The sequence below is a fragment of the Hyperolius riggenbachi genome, chromosome 3, assembly GCF_040937935.1.
Source record: "Hyperolius riggenbachi isolate aHypRig1 chromosome 3, aHypRig1.pri, whole genome shotgun sequence".
NCBI lineage: Eukaryota > Metazoa > Chordata > Amphibia > Anura > Hyperoliidae > Hyperolius > Hyperolius riggenbachi.
The window spans coordinates 318,682,217-318,705,522 of NC_090648.1; the positions used below are offsets into that span (position 1 = coordinate 318,682,217).

Sequence of the window (23,306 nt, forward strand, 5' to 3'; positions counted from 1 at the left end):
AGTGGCCAGCAGAGCCACTCTCGCACTGGGGATCACCTCCACGTGGGTGGCCGAGCAGTGATATGTGGCAGTGCAGCGGGTGTTGGAGCGGCCAGCAGTGCCCGGAGGTCACCCCTGGGCAGGGGAGAGCAGACCAGCGACGGTGGGGATTGGCAGAGGCCCCGCAGCAAGCAGCAAGGCAGACCCGGAGAACGTCCCAGCTCCCTCCATCCGCAGCAGCATCTCCCCCCGTCGCAGAGCGCACAGGCTCCGACTGGAGCAGGACAGGATCCGCGGTGGTGCAGCACAGTCCCCATCCCCTCAAAAAGCGGGCTGCGTTCTCTTGGTTCCCCCGGCAGCGGCGGTGTGGCCACCCACGTGGTGGACTCATGGGTGTAGGAAGAGCCGCAACGTGCCCCGGCTGGCAGTGGGGCGAAACGGCCTGTTCCCCGGCAGCAGCCAGCAGCGACAACCACTCGCCGGTGGCTTCCCCACCTCCTCAGAGCGGCTGCACTAGCGTCTGGCCTCTGGCGATGGAGCGGCCCCATGTGCTGTCCATGCAGCCAGCCGAGTGAGGAATGGCTGCATCCATGGTCCTGGCGATCCAGGTTCCGGAGCACAGCGTGCCCAAACTCCCCAGGATGAGGAGAGCAGGGGGGACATCTCTGACCTCCCGGGGCGCAGGTGAGCCACCAAAGGAAAGGGAGGAAAGAGCCAGAAGAGCCGGAGCCCTGTGTGCCGAGGCGTCCTGCTCAGGCGCCATCTTGATGTAGTGTTACAGTGTGTAAGCAGAGGGACTAAAAACTAAACATGCTGCATGCAAATATAGCAGCAACCCCTCACATGTAGCTCAGGCTTGTTCAGTGACAGGTAAATCTGACTCCAAGGCCCATATGCAATTAACTTTTCTCCTAGGAGATAATGTTTCATCTTCTATTTAAAATAACTTTTCAGCTCTTTGGAATCGAAAAAGTAGGTGAAAAAGTACCATCAAAATTATTTTTCTGAGATGCAAAGTGAGATACAGCTGGCACCATAAAACGACTAATATTGACCTTTCAGTATAGCCTTTGCTTTCTACACAGATCTCAATAATCTGTTTTTGTTTTGGAGCTTTCCCCTCTAAGCATGACTCTTGGTGCCTGAGCAACCACTCGTTAGGCTCATGTAAGGTTAGGGTGCAGACGCTAATCTTGAATCCCAGAGCTTTAGGTATGAACAGGTGGAAGTTGAGATATAAAACAACAGTGATGACTAGGGATGGTAAAGGAGATGCAAATAATTCCAAGTTGATGCAGGATCATGCAAATTTTGTATGCACATTTACGCACCTTAAAAATGGCCAATAGAATCCTGAGCTGGAATTTGACTGGCTCATTTTGAAGCTGCATACATTTGCATACAAGACTGGCTTAATCCTGAATCAACTCAGCAGTAATTGCATCTCAGTGACTATTCCTAGTAGAGATTTCAAAATAGGCAAGGCCTTTTGACAGCAGGCTCCTTGCGGTGTCAGTTGATGGCTACATACTCCTGGTGCCTGCGTTTTATTTCATTGTCTACACTGCTAGTTTTTGGGAAGATTACACCTCATTCAGTGCCCAGGTGTAAAAAAATAGAAAAAGTAATAAAAGAATGTACAGTAATAACAAAAGAAATTATTTTTTTCCTCTGTAGTGTTGATTTGTGCAATTTGCTAGTCTCAACTGAACCCAAAATTGAAGTTGTTAAATTCTGAAAACATATAAATTGTTCAGTGTAAATAATAAATATTACTTTTGGAAGTACAATTTTAGATTTCAAAGTTTATTTTATAGCAATAGAGGCCTGCAGCTGTGATTTGATCCCAACGGACTCGCTAACTGTAAACTCTGTCCATGACTTATCTCCAACATTGACTTTGCCCTCTCATTTCATCTCACTTTGCCAGATAATATTCAAACACTAACCACAACTTTCTCCTGACCCCAACACGGAATTTAAATTAGAACACTAGGCAAAACATTTTGTTTTTTAGGTTTAGCATAAAGGATTAGAACCTCAGTCAGATTGTGTCCCCACTAGAGAGATCTCCTTTACTTCCTTTACTTCCTCTTGCCAATGACACATTAGGAAATTAGTGTATCCCTGCAATGCCAATATACAGTAAAACACCTTTTTTTTAGTTATGTGGAGAAGTCTTTATAACCTTTATCAGGTTTCTATTGCTGTCTGTCATGCCTATGGTGAGGATCGCTCATTTTCTGCTCTACAATCAGTAAAGCAGGATATGAGAAAAAATCTCTTCAACTAGGACCAGACAAACTTAAAATCAGCCAGTGTTCTATAGCCTTGTACACATGTATGAAGACTGTCTTCCCACAGGGATCAGGACTCCATCCCTCAATAAACAGTATTGGGTTAGGTGCTCTCCCACATGTTGCTAGCCCACAGGCTAACAATGCATTCTGTTGCTATGGAGGAAGGCTGAGGAATGAAAAAGTGCCAAGCCTCCGCCTGTTCTTGGATGAGATTATCTAGCAGTCCAGATCTCTCGCTGACGCATTAGAGCTGCCATATACTCGCTAGATCACTGGCAGAGATGGACCCGAACAGCCGAAAACTGTCTACTGCATGTATACACTCATTCATTTTTCACTCTATTGAACACTAAAATAAAAGTTTTGTGTAGTATTCCACTTCAGCCCTTTAATCAATGCCTAAAACGTGTTTGAAATGAAAATTTCACTAACTTTCACTTATAAAGAAAAACTATGCCTAAAGTTAATCATTGGTGTGACACTAAGTCTGACGTTGTCCTACCCCTAACCATAACCTGGCCTTTGTACCCCTGAAACAGTCATATCTGAACCCCCTGGAGCTTGCTGATAACAATAACAAAAATATTTTCATATCGCTTTTCTCCCTGGGAACTCCAAGCGCTGTGACCTGCGTTATACAGTCTCAAAGGCTCGGGAAAAGAGGTGGGTTTTTAGCCTGTGCAGAGAAGGAGCCTCTCGGAATGACTGTGGAAGCGAGTTCCATAGAGTAGGGGCTGCATAGGTAAAAGCCCGAGCACCAAATGTTAAGGGCTTAGATGATACTTCCATTCCTGGTGCGACCAGTTAGATCACACAGGCCCGGATCTACTGCTTTGTACCCCAGTGACTTCATCCTGGAGAAAAACAGCGTTCGTGAATAGTACAGCCTGTATAAGTTCTAAAGCATTTACCCACAAAGCATTTGGAGAGTATCCAAAGAAAACATTAGAACATATCAGTTTTATCCAATTTCCAATTCAAAGGTTGCAGTGTTTATGATTCTTATTATATTTGTTATTAAAAGCTAGTCTAAAACAAACTAAGGCTATATGAGATTCTTTTCCTGGGGTGTAAGAAATAGAATGAAGTGCTTCACATAATGTAGCACATTCATTCCTTAACCAGGCATGAAGTATCACATCCCAGCTCTGTGGTTTTTATAATCTGCATCTTATTTTTCCATTAGAATCCATTTGTGTCAATGAAATTGCATTTAGTGTGGTTTGTTTTTGTTGGACTCCACAAACATTCCTTGTACTAATTATTGGATAAACTGAAAACTGCTCCCATTTTACTGCTCCCCCTGTTTGGAATGTCAACAAAGGGAGTGCTGCTGATCTCCATGTCATGAGACACCTGCGTTAAAGTTTCAGCGATGATTAACCCTTTCTAGTCAGGCATGCATATGATCACACTACAAAAGGCCTATCTTAGTACACAAGATCTCTGTGATGAAAGTATCAGGGTTTGGCAGCTTTGTTTCTATACTCTGATTGCTTAGCCGAGGGAAATCTTCTGTCCTTGATTAGCTACTTCTTTAGAGGCACTAGACTTTCCTTTTTTTAAGAGGCCTTGTACTGAGTGGTATAAGAGAGGCTGCCATATATACCGGTACTTCTTAGCAAGCCCGGATTAACATCATAGGAGCTTATAGACACATGTTCTGGCACCCTAGACTTTGTTTTCCACGAACCACCACTAAACCACACTGCAAGTGTGCTGGCTGTCCCAGCTGTCACTTCTCCCTTACTTCCCCTGCCCTTTCAGTAGCCACAGCTTCCCATTAGTATTGTGTAGCCAGAGGTACCCTCAGTATTAAGTAGCTAGAGGTGCCCCCAACTGAAGGGAGATCTTGTTAGTGGAATGCTGAGAGCCGGGTGAGTAACCTCTCATTTATGCTTCACTTGGGACTCTGCCTATGGAAGGAGGCACTCTGGGAGGGGAGTGAGCTGGCTTTCCATCATCAGGTGCCTGTAGCTGCAATCCTATAGTGCCTTATGGTAAACGTAGCCCAGCTTGTTGGTGAACAATGCTGGTTGCATGACTGTCCTGCTGATCATGTGCCTCTGATCCTTTAAGCCAGACAGACTCAGAATGAGTAGAATAAAGTCTGATCTAATGAACTACATGCTTGTTTCAGGTGTATAATTCAGACAGAAATGGTAATTGGGATGCTAATGATTCCAGGTTGCATGCAAAATGTATGTAATTATACCCAACTTGGAAGTGGGCTTGTTCTGCATAAAGGCAGGGATGAGATTGAGATGTCTCAGTGGGGAATACAGCTAACAAAATCCTTGCAGATGCTTTAATGCTGTATGCGTACCTCTCTGGAGACATTTTGTGTATGGGTGATGCTGTCATTTGGACAGGAAGTTGTTAATAAAGCTTCTCAATCACTACTATGTAAATAGATTTTAATCACGCGCAGCCCTAACAAAAATGAAAGTTAAAAATGTGGTTGGCTTTCCACTACAATTACACATCACATAAAACAATAAAATGCTTGTCAGAATTACCATAGAGCACCATCATCTTAATGAGAAACCGTGACCAAGGATTGAACTTCATCCCAATCAGTAGCTGATACCCCCTTTCCCATGAGAAATATTTTCCTTTTCTCAAACAGATCATCAGGGGACTCTGTATGGCTGATATTGTGTTGAAACCCCTCACACAGTGTAATGTCAGGACCATGATGCTGACATCACACTGTGGGAGCCTTGTTGCATTGTTGGAAATAAGAACTGTTTCCAACTGCCAAAAAAGCAAGCAGCACCTACTTCCACAGACATCACCTGCCAGCAGTAAAAATGTCACCATATGATAAGTGTCAGAATGTAAATCAGGGAGAGGAAAGATTTTACAATGGGCAAACACTGACTAAATCATTTATACATAATTATTGTAAAAATTAAGCACTTTTGTTCATTACATTATTTTCACTGAAGTTCCTCTTTAAGTACTTTGTACGTTTTTGCTTGCCACAAGTAAAACTATTGCATTAGAGGGCCTTGGCTACTTTTTATTCCTAGACACATGCTATTGCTCCATCTGTGTGCCTTCACATTAGGAAGCTTAGGGCTACAAGACGAACAAAAAGTCTTGTTTTCAATCATTCTATAGATGCTGTCTAAGGGCTCTGACACACACACGTTTTGCGGGTCATTTTCTGTTGTTTTTTTAAAGTCTGCGTTTTTTAAAAACGAAAACGTCCTGCAAAACTCTCCCCGGTGTGTCAGGCCCTAATTGAGATAAGAAGAGAGCTAAGGTGAATGATTTAGATCCTTCATAGATAAGCAAAACAAATGGTTGCATTTATGGTCATGTAAATTATACATAGATACATGGTTTAAAAACATTACTGCACCATTACAAGCTTAGTTACATTAAAATAATTCTTCATATGTACAAGTATAAACATTAATAGTTCCATCTGGCTGTAACTTGTCTCCACATCCCCATGCCAGCTCTGCATGCAAGCAAATTGTATATGTCATTCAGGAGCACTGACCATGACTGCGGACTAGGACTGACATGGCAGCAACATGACAAGCCAATACCTTACAGAGCTTAATTAGTGCATCAATGTGCACTTTTATAATATATATCATATCTTACAGGCTGTCATCTTTCCAGGTTACACTGAGCTCTTCTGTTTACTCACTCACATGCCTTCTTGCTACTCAACTGCTGCCCTTCTTTGCCAAGCTCTTCACTGTCTCCCAGTTGCCCTAATGATCCATTTCAAGCTTTTAACTCCAACCTGCAAAATTTTACACAGTTATCTCTGCGAGAGGATAGTATAGAGCGTAGTACTACACATGCGCTGTACATTAAAACACATGTTATTTTCATTACAGGAAGAATTGCTATGTAACATGCTTGTTATTGCACGTATTCTCCAGAAATGCAGTGTAGAAAGAGCGTTAGGATAACATGTTCTGCTACAATACAGAGATGTGATCATGTCCATACCATTGCAATGCACCAACGTGCATGTTATGATCAGTCAGTTAGTTATGATCTGCAAAGAATGTCTTGTCAAAATCACCATTCGAGATGATCAGGGATGGTCAACGAGATGGTGATAACTCTGGAAAGATTCACATAACATGCTAATTTTATGAAAATTTATGCTGCTCCATTTGGTCCATTTTAAAGCTACATACTGTATATTTGCATTAAATTAGCATACATTTTTCATCAACTCAGAATTATTAGCATCTCAGTAACCATCCCTAGAAAAGATCAATTCTAGAAGATTGTGTTGCATTTTTTTTAATACAGATTGAATTTAGACCAATCAAATGCAATTGTTGCAGGCTGAATAAGTCCAGTTACAATCTGCATACAACTTGCAACAAAACTTGGATTTAGTCTGAAAAATTGTTACTCATGACTGATTACCAGTTTCTACTGGTACTAATATGCATAATGATTATTATGTAGATGAAGTGTTTATTCTGCAGGTTATGTGAGGACCAGATCATGCCTTAAGGTATCTATAGAGGTACGGCTGAGCAGACATTTGCACAGTCTATAAGCAATTTCCAAGCACCATTTCCCGCCACTGTGCATTCCTTCTGACTCGTTTGATTCGTTTTCTTTGCATGGTTTTCTGGGGCAGACAGATTATGGATCTTATCTGGTTTTCTCATTGAACACCTGTGCGGAGAAAGATTTACTTGCCTCAGGGTCACAGTTTTTGGCACAAAGAAAAAAAGCTAACAACTCATATTTTTCTTAGTTATTGAAAACAAAACTGTAACCCTTCCTAGGCTTCCTTCGATGCTATATACAGCAAAGCCTAAATAACAGACAGAAAGTCTGGAGTTCTGTAACAACTAGTAGCTCAGCGGCTGCCGACACGCAGGGGGTGTCTGCAGCCGCTTCCTTCCCTGGCTCGCAAGCATTCTCCGTTCCCTCGGCGTCTGGCACGCCGGGAACGGTCGGTTCTCTGACTCACAGGTCAAGTCTGTCTCGCGCGGGCGCGTGCGGAGACAGGACCTTTATGCCAGCAGAAGGCGCGTCAGCTGACCTGCCGGTCGGCTGACGTCACGGATGACCCGCCGCTCAGATTGGCGGAGGTCCGAGGTGGGAGTGGCTGAGAGTCTCCCTCTTCCTCATAAGCCTTCACTTGTCATTCGGTCTTCGTCTGCTGTCGTGAATACTTACGTGTTAGCGCTCAGACCTTAGACTAGATCCCAGGTGTTGAAACCAAGGACTTCACACCTAGACTAGGATATTGCTATATTGTTATTGATTACCTGTGTATGATTCTGGCTATATCTCTGACCTTGCTTTCTGTTTAACGTTCCTGTACTTCTGCCTATCTGACTAGTTGCTGAACCTCTGCCTGTTACCCGTTATCCCTTTGCCTCACGATTCTGTACTGATACTTACCTCTCTGTTGCCGAACCTTGCCTGTCTGACCACTCTGTCTTCACCAGTGAGCTTAGCCTCTGGTGAGGGATTCTTAGTATCGTATCACCTGCTCCTCAGGTGATCCTTACTTGCAGTATTGTTTGTAATACCTGCTCCTCAAGTGTCCACTAGACTGCAGTATAGTCTTAATCACCTCCTCAGGTGATCAGTAGTTGCAGTATTGTTTGTATCACCTGGTTCCCAGGTGATCACTAGGTTGCAGTATAGTCTGTGTACTGATAAGTACCTCACCAGCCCCTCTGGTGAGGTCTCGCCATATTACTAAGTTACTGTCTGTGTATTATAGTACCTTACCAGCCCCTCTGGTAAGGTCTTGCAAAACTAATAAAGTTACGGTTGCACCAAGCACTACACTCTTAGCACCCTTTTAGCTATACTAGTATTATTGGTGATTCTGTAGATCACCACATAATCAGGTATAGCGTCTGTATTATTGGTGATTCTGCAGATCACCATATAATCAGACATCTGAGTTGCTACACCCTACCGTTACAAGTTCATAGCAAGTTAATTTGGAGAGGCAGTCTAGGTGTTATTGTTAGAACTTCTTTGCTGGGTAAAGGAAGCCTGATCCTCTTCCTTCACAGCCGGAAGGAGGAAGTATCTGGAGCGGAAGAAGGAGGCTGTAGATGGAGGATGTAGAGGGTCGTGGAGTGCTGGCGCCAGAGGTGGCGACCAAGGTGAGTGAACCCCCTCTGCTGTGGCACGCATCAACTAACGCTCAGTTTCGCCTTTGGCAAAACTGAATTTTGCTTTTGCCCACCAATCCTTAGTCAGAATACCTGATTTGCCTATTTGTCCAAGACAAGCGAAACCTGCAACATCTAGGAGGTAACCACTGGCAGCCTCCATATTTCTGTCATAACATTCATACATATAGCTTATTATCATTATACTATTAGGTTTATTTGTAAATTGCTAACATATTACACAGTGCTGAACAATAAATAAGGGAAACAATACAACATTAAAAAAATGGTTCAGAGACAGGTTACAGATTACAAGACAGATGGTCAGTTCACAAGTGTTCAAGGAGACATATGTAAAATGTATGAATGGAGCAGAGAGGGGGAAAAGTCACACAGTCCAATCAGTGGCGGAATTGCGCGGGTAGTAAACACAGGGGTAGAGTGTTAAATAAATTGTTAAAGAGGGCTAAGCTTGGCTAAATAACTACTATATGACTCTAAACAATATAATTGATATTATATGAACTTGTTTTTTTTTTTTTTTTTCAGGGAAATGTGACTGTAAAGCGCAAGCATTAGTAAACCCAAAATTATTCTGTGGCATGAAATACTCTTACGGTGAGTAACAGGTTATTTTTATATGGCCCAGTAGGAATGTTTTGTATATACTGGACAGTAATTTATTTTATTAGTCTTTGTTACACGTTTAGGCTAAGTTCACACTATAAGGGCCTGTTTCCACTACACGCAGATTGGATGCAGAATTAATGCAGAAAAACTGACTCCAATGAATGTCTATGGGCCTGTGTCCACTAAACGCGATTTTTCTGATGCAGATTTTTCCATAGGCATTCATTGGAGTCAGTTTTTATGCATCCATTCTGCATCCAATCTGCATGTAGTGGAAACAGGCCCTTATTGATGCATAATGCTTGCACCACAACACGGGCAGTACGCAACACACACTCTGCACACACGCATTATTTACACAGCATAAGCAATTGCTATGTGACTACGCATTTCCACACGTTATCCAGATACACAGGGTAGAAAAGGCATTAGGTTTACATTGGTGCATCAGGCCCACTGTTACTAATACTTCTGATGGTGTCTGACTGGAAAAGTGCCTCACACTGAGTACAAACACCACATGTTGGAAAAAATAGATGATCCCTGAGAAAAGAGCATATGTAGTATGTAAGGATTGGAATTTATTGCTAATTATATAAAGACAGAATATTGTTAATTTTTATCACCCATAAAATTCCTAGATACAAGGCTGTTGTCAACACGTGAATATTTCCTTTAATGCAGCTCTTTCAAATTCCATAAAATAGGTGGCAGGTGGCATGTCAAGCCTCAAGTCCCCTTTGAAGCGAATTCCTTTTTCCTAAAATTAACACAAATATAGATGGGTATTGCATCAGACTATTATCAATTTAATATTATGAGAAACTATTTTAGTCTTTGGTGTCTAAATATTTCCGTTGTTCATTAAATTGGAATAACCCTTCATTGAAACACTGGCAGCAGTACTCTGTACACTGTTCCGAGTACTGTTGCCACTGTTGTCCAGAAACACTTTACCTTACATCAGGAGTTGTAGTCATTTGGAAGGTGGCATATCATCATCAATTCTTTTACCCCTTTGGTCAGTAGCAAATGTAGTTAGGATCGAAATGCAACAAGCGATATCACAAGTATCAGAGTGTCATTTATTCTAAAATCTGCATTCAAACCTGACAGTTGTTTCGGGGATTTGCATGGTCCCCTTTCTCAAGGTATGCAGAAGGGGGCCCTGTGATGCCCCAAAACAATTGTTGGGTTGACCTGCAGATAAAATAAATGACACTCTGATACTCATGATATGACTTGTGGTGTGCTGATCCTAACTATTACTCTTTTTCAACAATTGGACAAATTCAGTGGCTGGCAGCAAACGTTGACACTCCTATTAGCCATTTTCTGTAAAAAAAAAAAAAAACCTGTGGAATGCATGCGTTTATATGCACCTTAAAAATATAATAAAAATCTGAAATAATATTAGTTCACATATTGCAAAGACTGAAAGCACTCGGTTCTACTCAACAAAATTGGAATTTCCCTCTAAGGGAAACCACAAGCTAACTGTGACTAGTACTACTGAAACCACATAGCAAATTATGCTGACATTTCTGGTTTATAGATGTTTTAGGAGATTTTTTTCCACTGTAACTGACATAGAAGTGGTGTAGAACGATATGTATATCAGTTTGTACAGTAGCTTCCCGAGAGAAAAGATATTTGAGACCCAATATGTAAGCTAAACAAAAACATTTTTGCAGCATTGATGTACAGTATGTACAGCACTGATATGTTATGTTTATAGCAAATGTTTTAGCAAGAGTTCAATTTCACTCACAAGAAAACTAAAGGTTTTTTTTTAATCAAATAGTAATTCGGACACAACGGATAAACCAGAAATCGGGGCAATAGTCTATTTTTAACCCTAACCTGGCAGTGTGAACCATGGCAGATTCTTCATTGTCCCTGCCACATGTCACCGATTGCTTCTCGTGTATAGATTTTTGTGCAGACAATGTACTCCATTCCAGGGCTGTGGAGTCGGAGTCAAAGAGTCAAAGAAATTTTGGGTTTCTGGAGTCAGTGGTTTCAATAAACTGAGGAGTCGAAGTCAAATGATTTTTTTTTGTAGCAGCTCCACAGCCCTGGTAAGTATTAGACTAAGGAGTCAGAGTTGATGAGTCGGAGCAATTTTCGGTACCTGGAGTCGGAGTCGATGTTTTCATAAACTAAGTCAGAGTTGGAGTCGGATGATTTTCGTACCAACTCCACAGCCCTGCTCCAATCACTATAATGCAGAGTAGAGCAGTGACTCGAAGCTGCGGTATAATCATCACTACACAGAAGACAGTGACTGTCAATGGTATGGGGGACCTGCCAGTGTAGAGACTGCCATGGACCAGGTGGTTATACAATATCCTCTCTTTTTCTTATGCACCGAGTTATTGTCATGTGGTATTTTGCCTTGCTATGAAGATTGCCTTGAAGTGTCAGAAAGGATCCTCATCAGAGGGTTTGCCTGCATTTCATACTGCTGAATCTTAGCTACATGAGAAACAGGATAGGTGTTTGTCTGGATCAGTCAGGAGTACAGTAACACATTGCCACAGGCTGTGATACATGAGCTCTCTCACTGTGCATCATTATAATAAACCACCAGTTTGTTTTCATCTGCCAAACCAATATCTGCCACCCAATAAGCTCCTAAGGCAAAGAAACAGGCTTGATTTTGTTACAAATATAACACCTTAATTAACCCAGGTGAAACATTCTCTTAATGGTATTTGATGAAACTGCCATTTGTTTCTCGGTTGCAAGTAATAATAATACATTTTTTGTTGTTGTATATATTGCTACTATAATCATTTTTTAAAGTCCAATGTGTCAAATAGAACTACAGTAAAACCTCTGTTATCTAGAACCAGGATTCTCAAGCAACCAGAAAAATAATCCTGGCCGTTCATTTCTTTCTGTTTTCCATGTGTCCTGTTCAAGAGTTCAGGTCCACTTTAAACACCTGTCTCCCCTATGATGAATGTTTGGATATGCCCATTAAATTGTTGTCTGATCTAGATAATTGTTATCTTATATATGTGCAATGTTCTCATCAAGGTCTATTTTAGTTTTCATTTGAGAGACCTATTGTATATATTCTATTTATATATATTATGTGTGAAAGTATTATTTGAGCTGTAAAGGATGAGGAAAGTCTTTTTTTCCCCCTGCAAATGCAGTACATTACTTGAGCCTTGAGCAAGAATTTTCTGTGCCGAGGTTGAAGATTATTAATATTAGTTCAGTCTCTGAGTCTCTGGTGCAGCATTTCAGTTAGTTAATAAATATGTATTTATGCTATGCATTCGGACGTTGTGTGCATAAACTTCCCTTTACATTTGTTAAAGCTGTCCGCACCTGTTTCCTTTCTGGGAGTAGACCAGGAGATAAGTTGCACCCGACAAAGACAAAGCGACCTGCAAAGGAAAGTTCAAGGGGTCCTTTGTCGGTGAAAAATTATGATTACGTGTTACTCTGGCTTCCTGAGTGTGATAGTAATGATATTTAATCTTCCTTAAAGATAAGGAGTGGAAGCTAAAAACAAATGTATAAATCTTACTGTAGTACACAGGACCTTCAACCTTTCATCAGTCTGTGTATGGAGGAGTCATATGTGCTTCTCTACAGACACAATTTATCACCTCACAATACTCACACATGGAATGTACTTCTGCCTAAACTATGCTCCAGGATTCTTTGCCTTTTTCTGTTAAAGTGAAAGTCTAGGCATATCTGATTTTAGTTTCAGATAGAGTGGAGAAGCTCTGTTTTTCATGTTGTCTGCGTCCTGTCCTTACTGGGGAGATTTCTGTCACACTTGACGTTATCCAACAAAAGGAAGGTACGCACCAATTCACCACGAATCCTCTTTATTGTTAGGACATATCCTGTATTAAAACATCGAATCTCAAGCTGACATGTTTCGGACCTACTGGTCCTTAATCATAGCTGAGTTCACATGGAAAACCTTTGACATATTAATACACACCCGGCCCTTAGCTCTACCTTCTGCCCACCTCCATGAGGGCGGTCTCACCCTGGAGGGCAGAGCCAGGGCACAGGTCAGTTCTAAAAGGTGCATGAAATTTTAAAACAATGCAACAAAATGTGTTATTGTACACAATAAAAAACAGGGTGATAAAAAATGTCAAAATTGTTCTCATAAATGAGATCAAAAAAGAGTAAAGCAGTGATACAAACAGACAATGGATAAAAGGGACACACACCATCTTGAACCAATAGAGGCATAAAAGGTGTCACTGTGTTGTGAGACTCACATCCCACCTAGCATTCAGGCCTCGAGGGGCTCTGGTGTCCAATTTAAATATCCACATAGCTTCTCTCCTAAGTAAACACCTGTAAAGGTCCCCACCCCGTTTGGATGGAAACAATCTCTCTATGCCCTGGAATTGAAAACCAGTCATATTCCCACCATGTACCTCCCTGAAATGTTTGGCAACATTAGAAACATTAGTGGTAAGCCACCCTTGCCCCAGGTAGTGCTCCGCTACCCTTTGCCTTAGTGGCCTAGTAGTACATCCAACATACTGAATGGAACATACACTACACGTGATTAAATAAATCACGTCCTTGGTTCCGCAATTAATAAATTGTTTTATTGGAAAACTACGGCCGCTAACGGCAGAGACAATGGATCTTATTTTTATATGCACATGGCAGTATCGACATGTGGGGACACTACATTTAAAAGAACCTGTCAGGGAAAGCCACGTGCTTGGGTGTTGCGTTGATTCAAACATACTTGGGGACAGGAGTCTGGCAAGAGTGGGTGCCTGTCGGCTAGCCATTCTAACACCTTCATTGATAATCGGACATAGGCCTGCATCTGCTTTAAGTATAGGTAAGTACTTAGTAACAATACCTATGACCTCTTTGTACTCTGACGAAAAGGTAGTCACAAATGTGGGTTTCGGACTAGTGGCCCCCCTGGTTGAGGTGGCATGTACCAGATCTGATCTGGGTCGAGAGGATGCTCTCGACCTACCCCTCTTTATGGCCCACTTAGGATAGCCTCTGTCACAAAGTCGTGCCTCCACAATGTCAAGTTCCTTAGCCAAATCCCCTTCTTCTGAGCAGTTGCGTTTCCCCCTACTGAATTCTCCAACTGGGATGCCTTTTATGGTGTGGGTTGGATGGCAACTGTTAGCTCTCAATGTGGAGTTTCCACTGCACACTTTTCTATAAGTGATTGTGCTAACTCTTCCGTTGTTGGGGTTTCCCCTTAACACAAGGTCCAAGTAGTTGATGGAAACCTTATCATATTCAAATATGAACTGGAGGTTCAATTCATTAGCGTAAAAATGCTCCACCAAAAACTGGACATTGCAGGGGCTCCCCTTCCACACCAATAGCAAATCATCAATGTACCTCCCGTACCACACAACATCCTCCATGAGGCCAGCTCCATCCACGTCTGACCCAGCGGCCAGCCAAACCAGCGTTGTTGTGGTTGTTTCCGTGAGGGAGTGGAATGTATCGGCAGCATCCCTGAACGCTGCGGAAAGCAATGAAACAGCAAAGGTGGCTTGCCCTTCATCTGCATCCGTTATGGCACACTGCAAAGAACTGGTAAGGGACCTCCTTGATGTTACTGGGTCTTTATCAGATGTGTCTCATTCCATGCTGGGGGACATTGTTGCATCGGTAGAGACAGTAGGGCCTGTATATAATATGGCCCATGTTGATCAGAGGGGGCCATTTATGATGGGGACACAGACTCTCTCCTCTGGTGCTCACATTGTTTGCCAAAATAACGTGCAGGATCAAAGCACAGCAGGAGCAGCACCAGTGACTGCACCCCTGGGGAGACGGGAGTCTCATATTATCTCGCTTGGCGATCTGGCATATGATAGTGATCGTAATAAGAAATTCGCCACAGTTTTTTCTAGAAACACCAATTCCTCTGAAAAAAATCCAAAGTTAAGAACTGCTTTTCTTCAGTTAGAGGATCTTTTGTCCAAAGAAACCAAAGTATGGTGGGATTTAACAAGTTTGAAACAATATGTGGCAGAGCTAATTATTGCCCAGGGTCTGCGCATAAAGAAAATCCCCACCACAATGTACTCAGATCAGTTCTTGTTGGAGTGGAATGAAATTTTGATAAAAGTCATTCCAGTTGGAGAATTCAGTAGGGCGAAACGCTACTGCTCAGAAGAAGGGGATTTGGCTAAGGAACTTGACATTGTGGAGGCACGACTTTGTGACAGAGGCTATCCTAAGTGGGCCATAAAGATGGGTAGGTCGAGAGCATCCTCTCGACCCAGATCAGATCTGGTACATGCCACCTCAACCAGGGGGGGCACTAGTCCGAAACCCACATTTGTGACTACCTTTTCGTCAGAGTACAAAGAGGTCATAGGTATTGTTACTAAGTACTTACCTATACTTAAAGCAGATGCAGGCCTATGTCCGATTATCATTGAAGGTGTTAGAATGGCTAGCCGACGGGCACCCACTCTTGCCAGACTCCTGTCCCCAAGTATGTTTGAATCAACGCAACACCCAAGCACGTGGCTTTCCCTGACAGGTTCTTTTAAATGTAGTGTCCCCACATGTCGATACTGCCATGGGCATATAAAAACAAGATCCATTGTCTCTGCCGTTAGCGGCCGTAGTTTTCCAATGAAACAATGTATTAATTGCGGAACCAAGGACGTGATTTATTTAATCACGTGTAGTGTATGTTCCATTCAGTATGTTGGATGTACTACTAGGCCGCTAAGGCAAAGGGTAGCGGAGCACTACCTGGGGCAAGGGTGGCTTACCACTAATGTTTCTAAAGTTGCCAAACATTTCAGGGAGGTACATGGTGGGAATATTAATTACACCAGAGAGGAAATGTGTGCATCAACCAAGTGAACCTGACAAATCTGGCTTTGCAAATTTGGCCTATTTGCTAATCACAAGACATTGCTCATGCAAATATGCATTTGCTTTCGCATGCCTAAATATGCAGGGTCAAAAACCAAAACCGCAAAGCAATCCCCTGCGGGAATTAGTTCGGAGGGGGAGGCTGGGGGGTGCAGGCGATCTCCCCAGCGTGGGAAGAGCCGCCCGCACACACCTCCCAAAATTAAAAACAGGCACTTACCTTAACGTCCATTGCGGTCTGCTACGTGCGCATGACCTGGGCGCGACCCATAAGGGGAGGGCAGGCGCAAAGGGCTCTCACCTCCTAAAACAAGCCATTCACCACTTGCCTCCAAAGGAAAGAAAATGCAATGCTAATTACACCAGAGAGGAAATGTGTGCATCAACCAAGTGAACCTGACAAATCTGGCTTTGCAAATTTGCCCCCATACAACCGGGGGGCCATGCTGGGGAGATCGCCTGCACCCCCAGCCTCCCCCTCCAGGGTGCCGCTGTGTGGGTTCCAGGCAGTGAGAGAGCCTGGGACCCCCGCGGCCCCCCGGTTGTATGGGGGCATTGGGAAGCCTCCTCGTGGCGCCCCTGGATAGTGCTAATGTAGCATGAACTAATTCCCGCAGGGCGATTGCTTTGCAGTGTTGGTTTTTGACCCTGCATTTTTTGGCATGCGAAAGCAAATGCATATTTGCATGAGCAATGTCTCGTGATCAGCCAATAGGCCAAATTTGCAAAGCCAGATTTGTCAGGTTCACTTGGTTGATGCACACATTTTCTCTCTGGTGTAATTAACATGGTGGGAATATGACTGGTTTTCAATTCCAGGGCATAGAGAGAGTGTTTCCATCCAAACGGGGTGGGGATCTTTACAGGTGTTTACTTAGGAGAGAAGCTATGTGGATATTTAAATTGGACACCAGAGCCCCTCGAGGCCTGAATGCTAGGTGGGATGTGAGTCTCACAACACAGTGACCCCCTTTATGCCTCTATTGGCTCAAGATGGTGTGTGTCCCTTTTATCCATTGTTTGTTTGTATCACTGCTTTACTCTTTTTTTATCTCATTTATGAGAACAATTTTGACATTTTTTATCACTCTGTTTTTTATTGTGTACAATAACACATTTTGTTGCATTGTTTTAAAATTTCATGCACCTTTTAGAACTGACCTGTGCCCTGGCTCTGCCCTCCAGGGTGAGACCGCCCTCATGGAGGTGGGCAGGAGGTGGAGCTATGGGCCGGGTGTGTATTAATATGTCAAAGGTTTTCCATGTGAACTCAGCTATGATTAAGGACCAGTAGGTCCGAAACATGTCAGCTTGAGATTCGATGTTTTAATACAGGATATGTCCTAACAATAAAGAGGATTCGTGGTGAGTTGGTGCGGACCTTCCTTTTGTTGGAGTGTCTCTGAGGTCTTGCTAACCTGGTCCAGCACAACTATCCACTGGTGGGGTAGAGCGGTGTTCCGTCTACCTACATACTTGACGTTATCATTGCCGCCGAAACAAGAGTTTGGAAATAAATCTCCCAGTGGTGTGTCTTTCCTGGTGACGTGTGTTGAAGTTGGGATTTTCCTAACATTTGGAGATATTTTCTCCAACTTTGTACTGTTAGAGACATCAAGAAAGCCTACCAAGGTTTCTATTTTTATCTTATCTTTTGTACAGAAGTCTCTCGGCAGCTTTTTTTTTTTTTTCCTTTGTCCATGACTAGACTGGCAGTAATATTGCTTTTGGATAGTCATGGCTTTCTCCTTTTAACTCTGCTATGCACTCCATTGTTGTTCAGTGTTCTACTGATGGTGGATTTGTGAACGCTGACATACACCAATGCAAGGATAAGTTTTCATTCTTTAGAAGTTAGTCTGGGGTTCTTTGAGATCCATCAATTACACACCTTGCTTTTGGTGTGATATTGGTTGGTTTGCTTATTGGTTTACTGCTCTTGGAAGGATAACCTATAAGTGCCTTCATATTTACAGCATCCGACTGACTCGCAGAGGCCCAGCTCTTTACAAATAGTCTTTGTTAACAAAGACCTTGGATTTCTCAGTTTTACCCTTTATACAGTTTCACAAACTAGAGTTTTGAAGATCAATTTTGGATAGTGGTGACTGAAGACCTAGATTTATGTTCATGAAATAAGACAGGGTCTTCTGTACTCATAACTGATTATCATCTCAATGATTGAAGCACCTGACTGAAGTAGCGTAGTTAAGGCGCTATGGGTCCAAATGTGTGTTTTACATTGGATCCCCTGTCTGTGTACATGACAAGTGATATAGAGCATTAAACCTGTCAAAGACAGCCACAGTGTCAAAGAAGTGTGTTATGGGACCTCTGGTACAGGGGCCCTGCTGTGGTCCCAACCTCTGCATCACCTATTGCTACACCACTGCCTCAATGATAATACATTCATTTGATGAGAAAATAAGAGGGTCACATACTACTACCACGCTCAAATATGTAGCTTTAGATCAATTTCCTGTGTGTCGGACCTGGATATATTTTACCATTATATGGATCTTAGTTTTGACAGGATTAAAAAGCAAGTTAGAAAAAAAGAACCAAAAATATTGTTGTAACTTGTCATATATTTGTTCCTTCATTTCTTATTCATTCTGTTGCAGTGTTGAAAACTAAGATTCTTTCAGCCCATGACAGAGGTTCTCATGCTGAAGTGAATGTGAAAATTAAAAAGGTTTTGAAAATGACAAAGCTGAAGATCCTGAAAGGAAAGAGGACTCTGTATCCGGAATCCTGGACAAATCGTGGCTGCACCTGCCCCATCCTAAACCCAGGTTTGTTAATGAAGTATATCATTCAATCTAATATGGACAGTAGGGTAGTTGTTGCCTACAGAAACATGCATGCTTTTATCTTATTTCCTGACTACTAGTTCTGCACAGTAGCACTGATGTGATCCTACCTTTCATAAAACATGAAAAGTCCATCCTTCTAGCTTTCCATTAATGACTTAATTGATTTAAAATGTATATATTTTCAACAAAGTCCTTCCCACAGTTTTCTAGATGGGCGACGCAAGTCAGCAGCTCACAGAAGAGCTCATCATTCTGTAAAAGCTCACCTGCTGCTTAGCCAATCACAGCAGCACTAAGCCAAGGGTTTTCAATGTGCAATATCTTCTCTTAGTAACTATTTTACTGGGCTGTGGAGTTGGTACAAAAATCATCCGACTCCGACTCCTCAGTTTATGAAACCACCAACTCCGACTCCAGGTACCCAAAATAGCTCCGACTCCTCGACTCCGACTCCGAAGTCTAATATTTACCTGGGCTGTGGATTTGGTACAAAAATCATCCAACTACCGACTCTGATTTCTCTGTTTATGAAACCACTGACTCCGACTCCAGGTACCTAAAATTGCTCCGACTCCTCGACTTCAAATCCGACTCCACAGCCCTGCTTTTTTTAGCATAAATCTGATTCAATTTTAATCATAGTACCACCAGCTCTGTACCTCTCAGTGCAGTGCAAAGCTGTCTGTCATTGGCATTCCCACCTGTGACGCCTCCTCCTGCTGGGATTGACTGTGTTAAGAAGGGCCTTTCCCAAATAATGTATAACCAAAAAAACTATTGATCTAAATGTATATAGGGTCACTTTAAGCTACCATGAATGCATGCACTTAATATTCACACTCACAATACAGACGTGCATTCCCAAAGAATATACAGTATAGTCCAGGGTATGTGGCACGGGCAGGAATTGCCTGATGCTGGATATGTGATGGTCTTTTTCACTTCCTGAAGCTCTCAGCTGCTCTGCTGCATCTGCTCTATATTATTATTATTGATTTATAAAGCACCAACATATTCCGTGGCGCTGTACAAAGTAAGAAACAAGCATGGGGTACATAATACAGACAATGGTGTACACTAATATACAAGATACATAATTAGTGACAAAATACAAAAAATGATACAGCATACAGAATACAAAATATAGAAGTGGTAATGACAGTGATAAAAGTAACATGATGAATAAAATGTATAATGATTTCCAAGACACAAAAGGGGGAGAGAGCCCTGCCCTTGCGAGCTTACACTCTAAAGGAAATGGGGGGAAACAAGAGGAGGGGTAGTATACGATAAATTATATAAAGGCAGTATGTTTTAGGATACCTAGTAGGAGTGCAATTTGGTCTTAGGACAAAGGGAAGTGACCTAAGGTAGCGCATATGCTTGTCGGAACAAATGAGTTTTTAGAGTGCGTTTAAAAGTAACAAAGGTTGAATATGACTCCAATGCACAAAGCCATTCAGATTGGTAAGATTGGTGCTGTCATGTACTCAGGGTGATTTACTAGGGCTGTCTGCCATAGTGTACTCTATGCCAGCCAGTGGGAGGAATAGTCCTTATAGTGGGCAGGCAGATATCCCCTCATACACTGCAGCCTTCTGTGGAAGCACACTCCACAGAGGCTGACTGCACATTTTTGTGTGTGCGCTGGTTGCAGTATGTGCAGCATGGTGGGTACAATGAAGACAGGTTGTCTCTCGCTCCTTTCATGCACTCCTGCTGCCATGGTCATGCAGCTCTCACACAGCAGTGGTGGTGGGGGGGGAGGAGCTAGACTCAGGTTGATTGGCCTGTAAAATCCACTGATGTATGAGCACCTTTACTGTTTAACCACTTAATTTTTTGGATATGTGTTGGAAGTGGTGATGTAATTACCTTCTGATTTGAGGAGGCAGTGCTTCAAAGTGGCCATTCTTGGAAGGGAGGGTTTTTGTTTTGTCTTCGCACACCACAAATCTGTTCTGTATTTGAACACATCACATTGCTTTAGTAAGTAATTTATGAACTTCTGAAAAGGCTAAACATACCTCCCAACTTTTTGAGATGAGAAAAAGGGACACTTAAGCCATGCCCCTGCCATACCCCTGTCCACGCCCTCACCACGCCTTTAGTCACACATACCATAACGATTTCATAAGAAAAATATGTTGTTTTATAATTCAATCCACATTGGTCCTTTCTATCATATTTCATTTTACTTCATAGTAACATTTTAAAATTAGTATTATATCAATTTAAAGGTTGGGAATAAAGTTTAGAGTCAATCAAACACATTTTTAGTATATAAATATATATATTTACATAGAATGAGGGACAAAGTCCTGAAAGAGGGACAAATGAGGGTGACAGAGGGACAGAGCTCCCAAAGAGGGACTGTCCCTCCGAAAAAGGGACAGTTGGGAGCTATGTAATTATATTTAAGAAATGCAGCACACAACACTAACACTTGCTGTTCTTTCCAGGTCTGGAATACCTGGTCGCAGGGTATGAAGATGTACGCACTGGCCGGCTCATTGTGAACATGAAAAGTTTTGTCCATCCCTGGAAACCTGCCCTGGGCAAGAAAGTAATGGAGATCTTAAAAAGGGACTGCGTATGAAAGGAGAGAAAAACAAAAGCACTGAGAAGAGGGAAAATTAAGGAGCCATCTGGAAGTTAAAGTTTAAATTTGACAGTGTACAGGAAGGTGTATGCAAAGGCACATAAAGCAACCAGGTGATAGTGATGATGATCATTACAAGACACATGCACCTGCTTTACTGCCAGATTGAACTTCTGCAGGCTGAATCTCCTCTCTGCCACGTGTGTAAGGGATGGTTTCATATGGGAACAAGGTTACAGTGGAATGTGTTCATATAGAACAGTGATACCTGACATATGGCACTTACACAGCCTCTACTACCAGTTTATACTATTGAAGGTACAAAAGGAAAAACAGACTTTTGTTATGTTCAGGAAGCACTCCAGACAGCATCCTTAAAATGTAATGTGGTCAAGTACCTCCAGCTGAATCCTTCATTACGGCAAATGGAGAATCCAACAGCAGACAGGAGGTGGAGCTAAGATTCCGGAGCAAGATCACACTGCAAGGAGCCTCCTTAAATTGTAAATAGAAAGTTCTGCAAAGCACTTTACTTAACTGTCCATGCCTATTGCGAAGGTTTCCTTTTGCTTTTTGTTTGTAAACAAGACAATGGTGTTTAGAAAGCTATAGAACAGAATGCACACAATAGACACCTTAAAGTGACTGTATTTGACTTTTTTTTATATTATGTGTTGTCTTCAAGTGATTTATTTATGTTGGAAAGCCATGATACATGACATACACTTCAATACATAAATTTTAAATGTTGCATTCTGTTGCTCGTTGTGTTATTGCTGCTCCTGTGAACCTCTAAACTTCCATGTAAATTAGCTAGAGCTGGATGTCAATAATATGATATATGATGTTTTGTGGTTAGGTAGGATTCCTGTGCTGAAGCCATTGTTAAAGAGAAGGTCCAAGCAAATGTAAATAATATATCTGCTTCCTCCAGCCCCTGGCAGCCATCCTGTGCCCTCGCCGCAGCTCTGCATCCAGTCAGTGGCCCGGGGTTCCATCCATTGCAGATGCCGACGGGCATCTACTGTGCTTAAGCGAGGCGTGGTCTGGAGTGCACATGGGGCTGCCAGGGGCTGGTGGAAGCCCTGGATAAGTAGATTTTATTTTTTTGAATTTTAAAATTTCTTGCATCTGTCCTTTAAAGGGTTTCTGTGGGGGTTTGGTAAGGATAAAAACCGCCACTTACCTGGGGCTTCTATCAGCCCAGTGTAGCAGTAATGTCCCACGCCGTCCTCCTCCTCCGGTCTAGCGTGGCAGGCCGTCCAACTGCGCGGCCGTGCTCCCTCCCACCCACGTCATCAGAAGCTTACTGCGCAGGCGAGGTACAAGAAAACTTCGAACTGCACCTGCGCAGTAAGCTTCTGATGACGCGAACGGCAGTGCACATTATTCGGCAATGCCAGACGAATAATGCCCAGTGTCAGCGGCAGAGAACGGCAGATCGGAGGAGGATGTCGTGGGGCATTACTGCTACAGGGGGCTGAGAGAAGCCCTAGGTAAGTGGAGGTTTTTATCTGTAGCAAACCCCCACGGAACCCCTTTAAGGATGTTCTCACTAAGAATGTATTTAGATTTAAAGGACTTTATTTAGACAAATGAGTCCTAAAAATTCCTATCACAGATAATCCTCCACAAGTCTGAGACTTCTCAATATGACCAATGTAAGACTAAGGAAGCAGGAGGAAATAAATTATATATAAAAGTACAAATTTTATTAATGACCAAAATACAAACACATATATATGTAAATCTATTTAAAATTGACCAGAACACACAGGTGTGCCGCCATGTCTAGGCCAGATGGAAAGATGTAGGGGATCCCCTAAAGAAAATATTGATAGTGCGCAATCCATCAAATATCTTAATGCAAAAAGAGGGGGAAGCGACTCCTAGCAGGTAACATTGAAACAAAAACAAAAAAAAATAAAATAAACACACCTTGGAGAAAAATATATCATTGGTT

At 42.4% G+C, this 23,306-nt stretch overlaps 1 protein-coding gene across 1 annotated transcript in view; it reads left to right on the top strand.

Annotated features, from left to right (window-relative positions):
• Positions 1 to 22,094, top strand: part of NTN4 (netrin 4) — a 166,299-nt gene extending 144,205 nt beyond the window's left edge. Inside the window, exons 8-10 of the mRNA XM_068276785.1 lie at positions 8,966 to 9,034; positions 18,550 to 18,720; positions 21,204 to 22,094. Coding sequence (XP_068132886.1) covers positions 8,966 to 9,034; positions 18,550 to 18,720; positions 21,204 to 21,340 — 377 coding nt within the window. The 3' untranslated portion in view covers positions 21,341 to 22,094. The remainder of the gene's footprint in view (positions 1 to 8,965; positions 9,035 to 18,549; positions 18,721 to 21,203) is intronic.
• Positions 22,095 to 23,306: the final 1,212 nt, after the last annotated feature.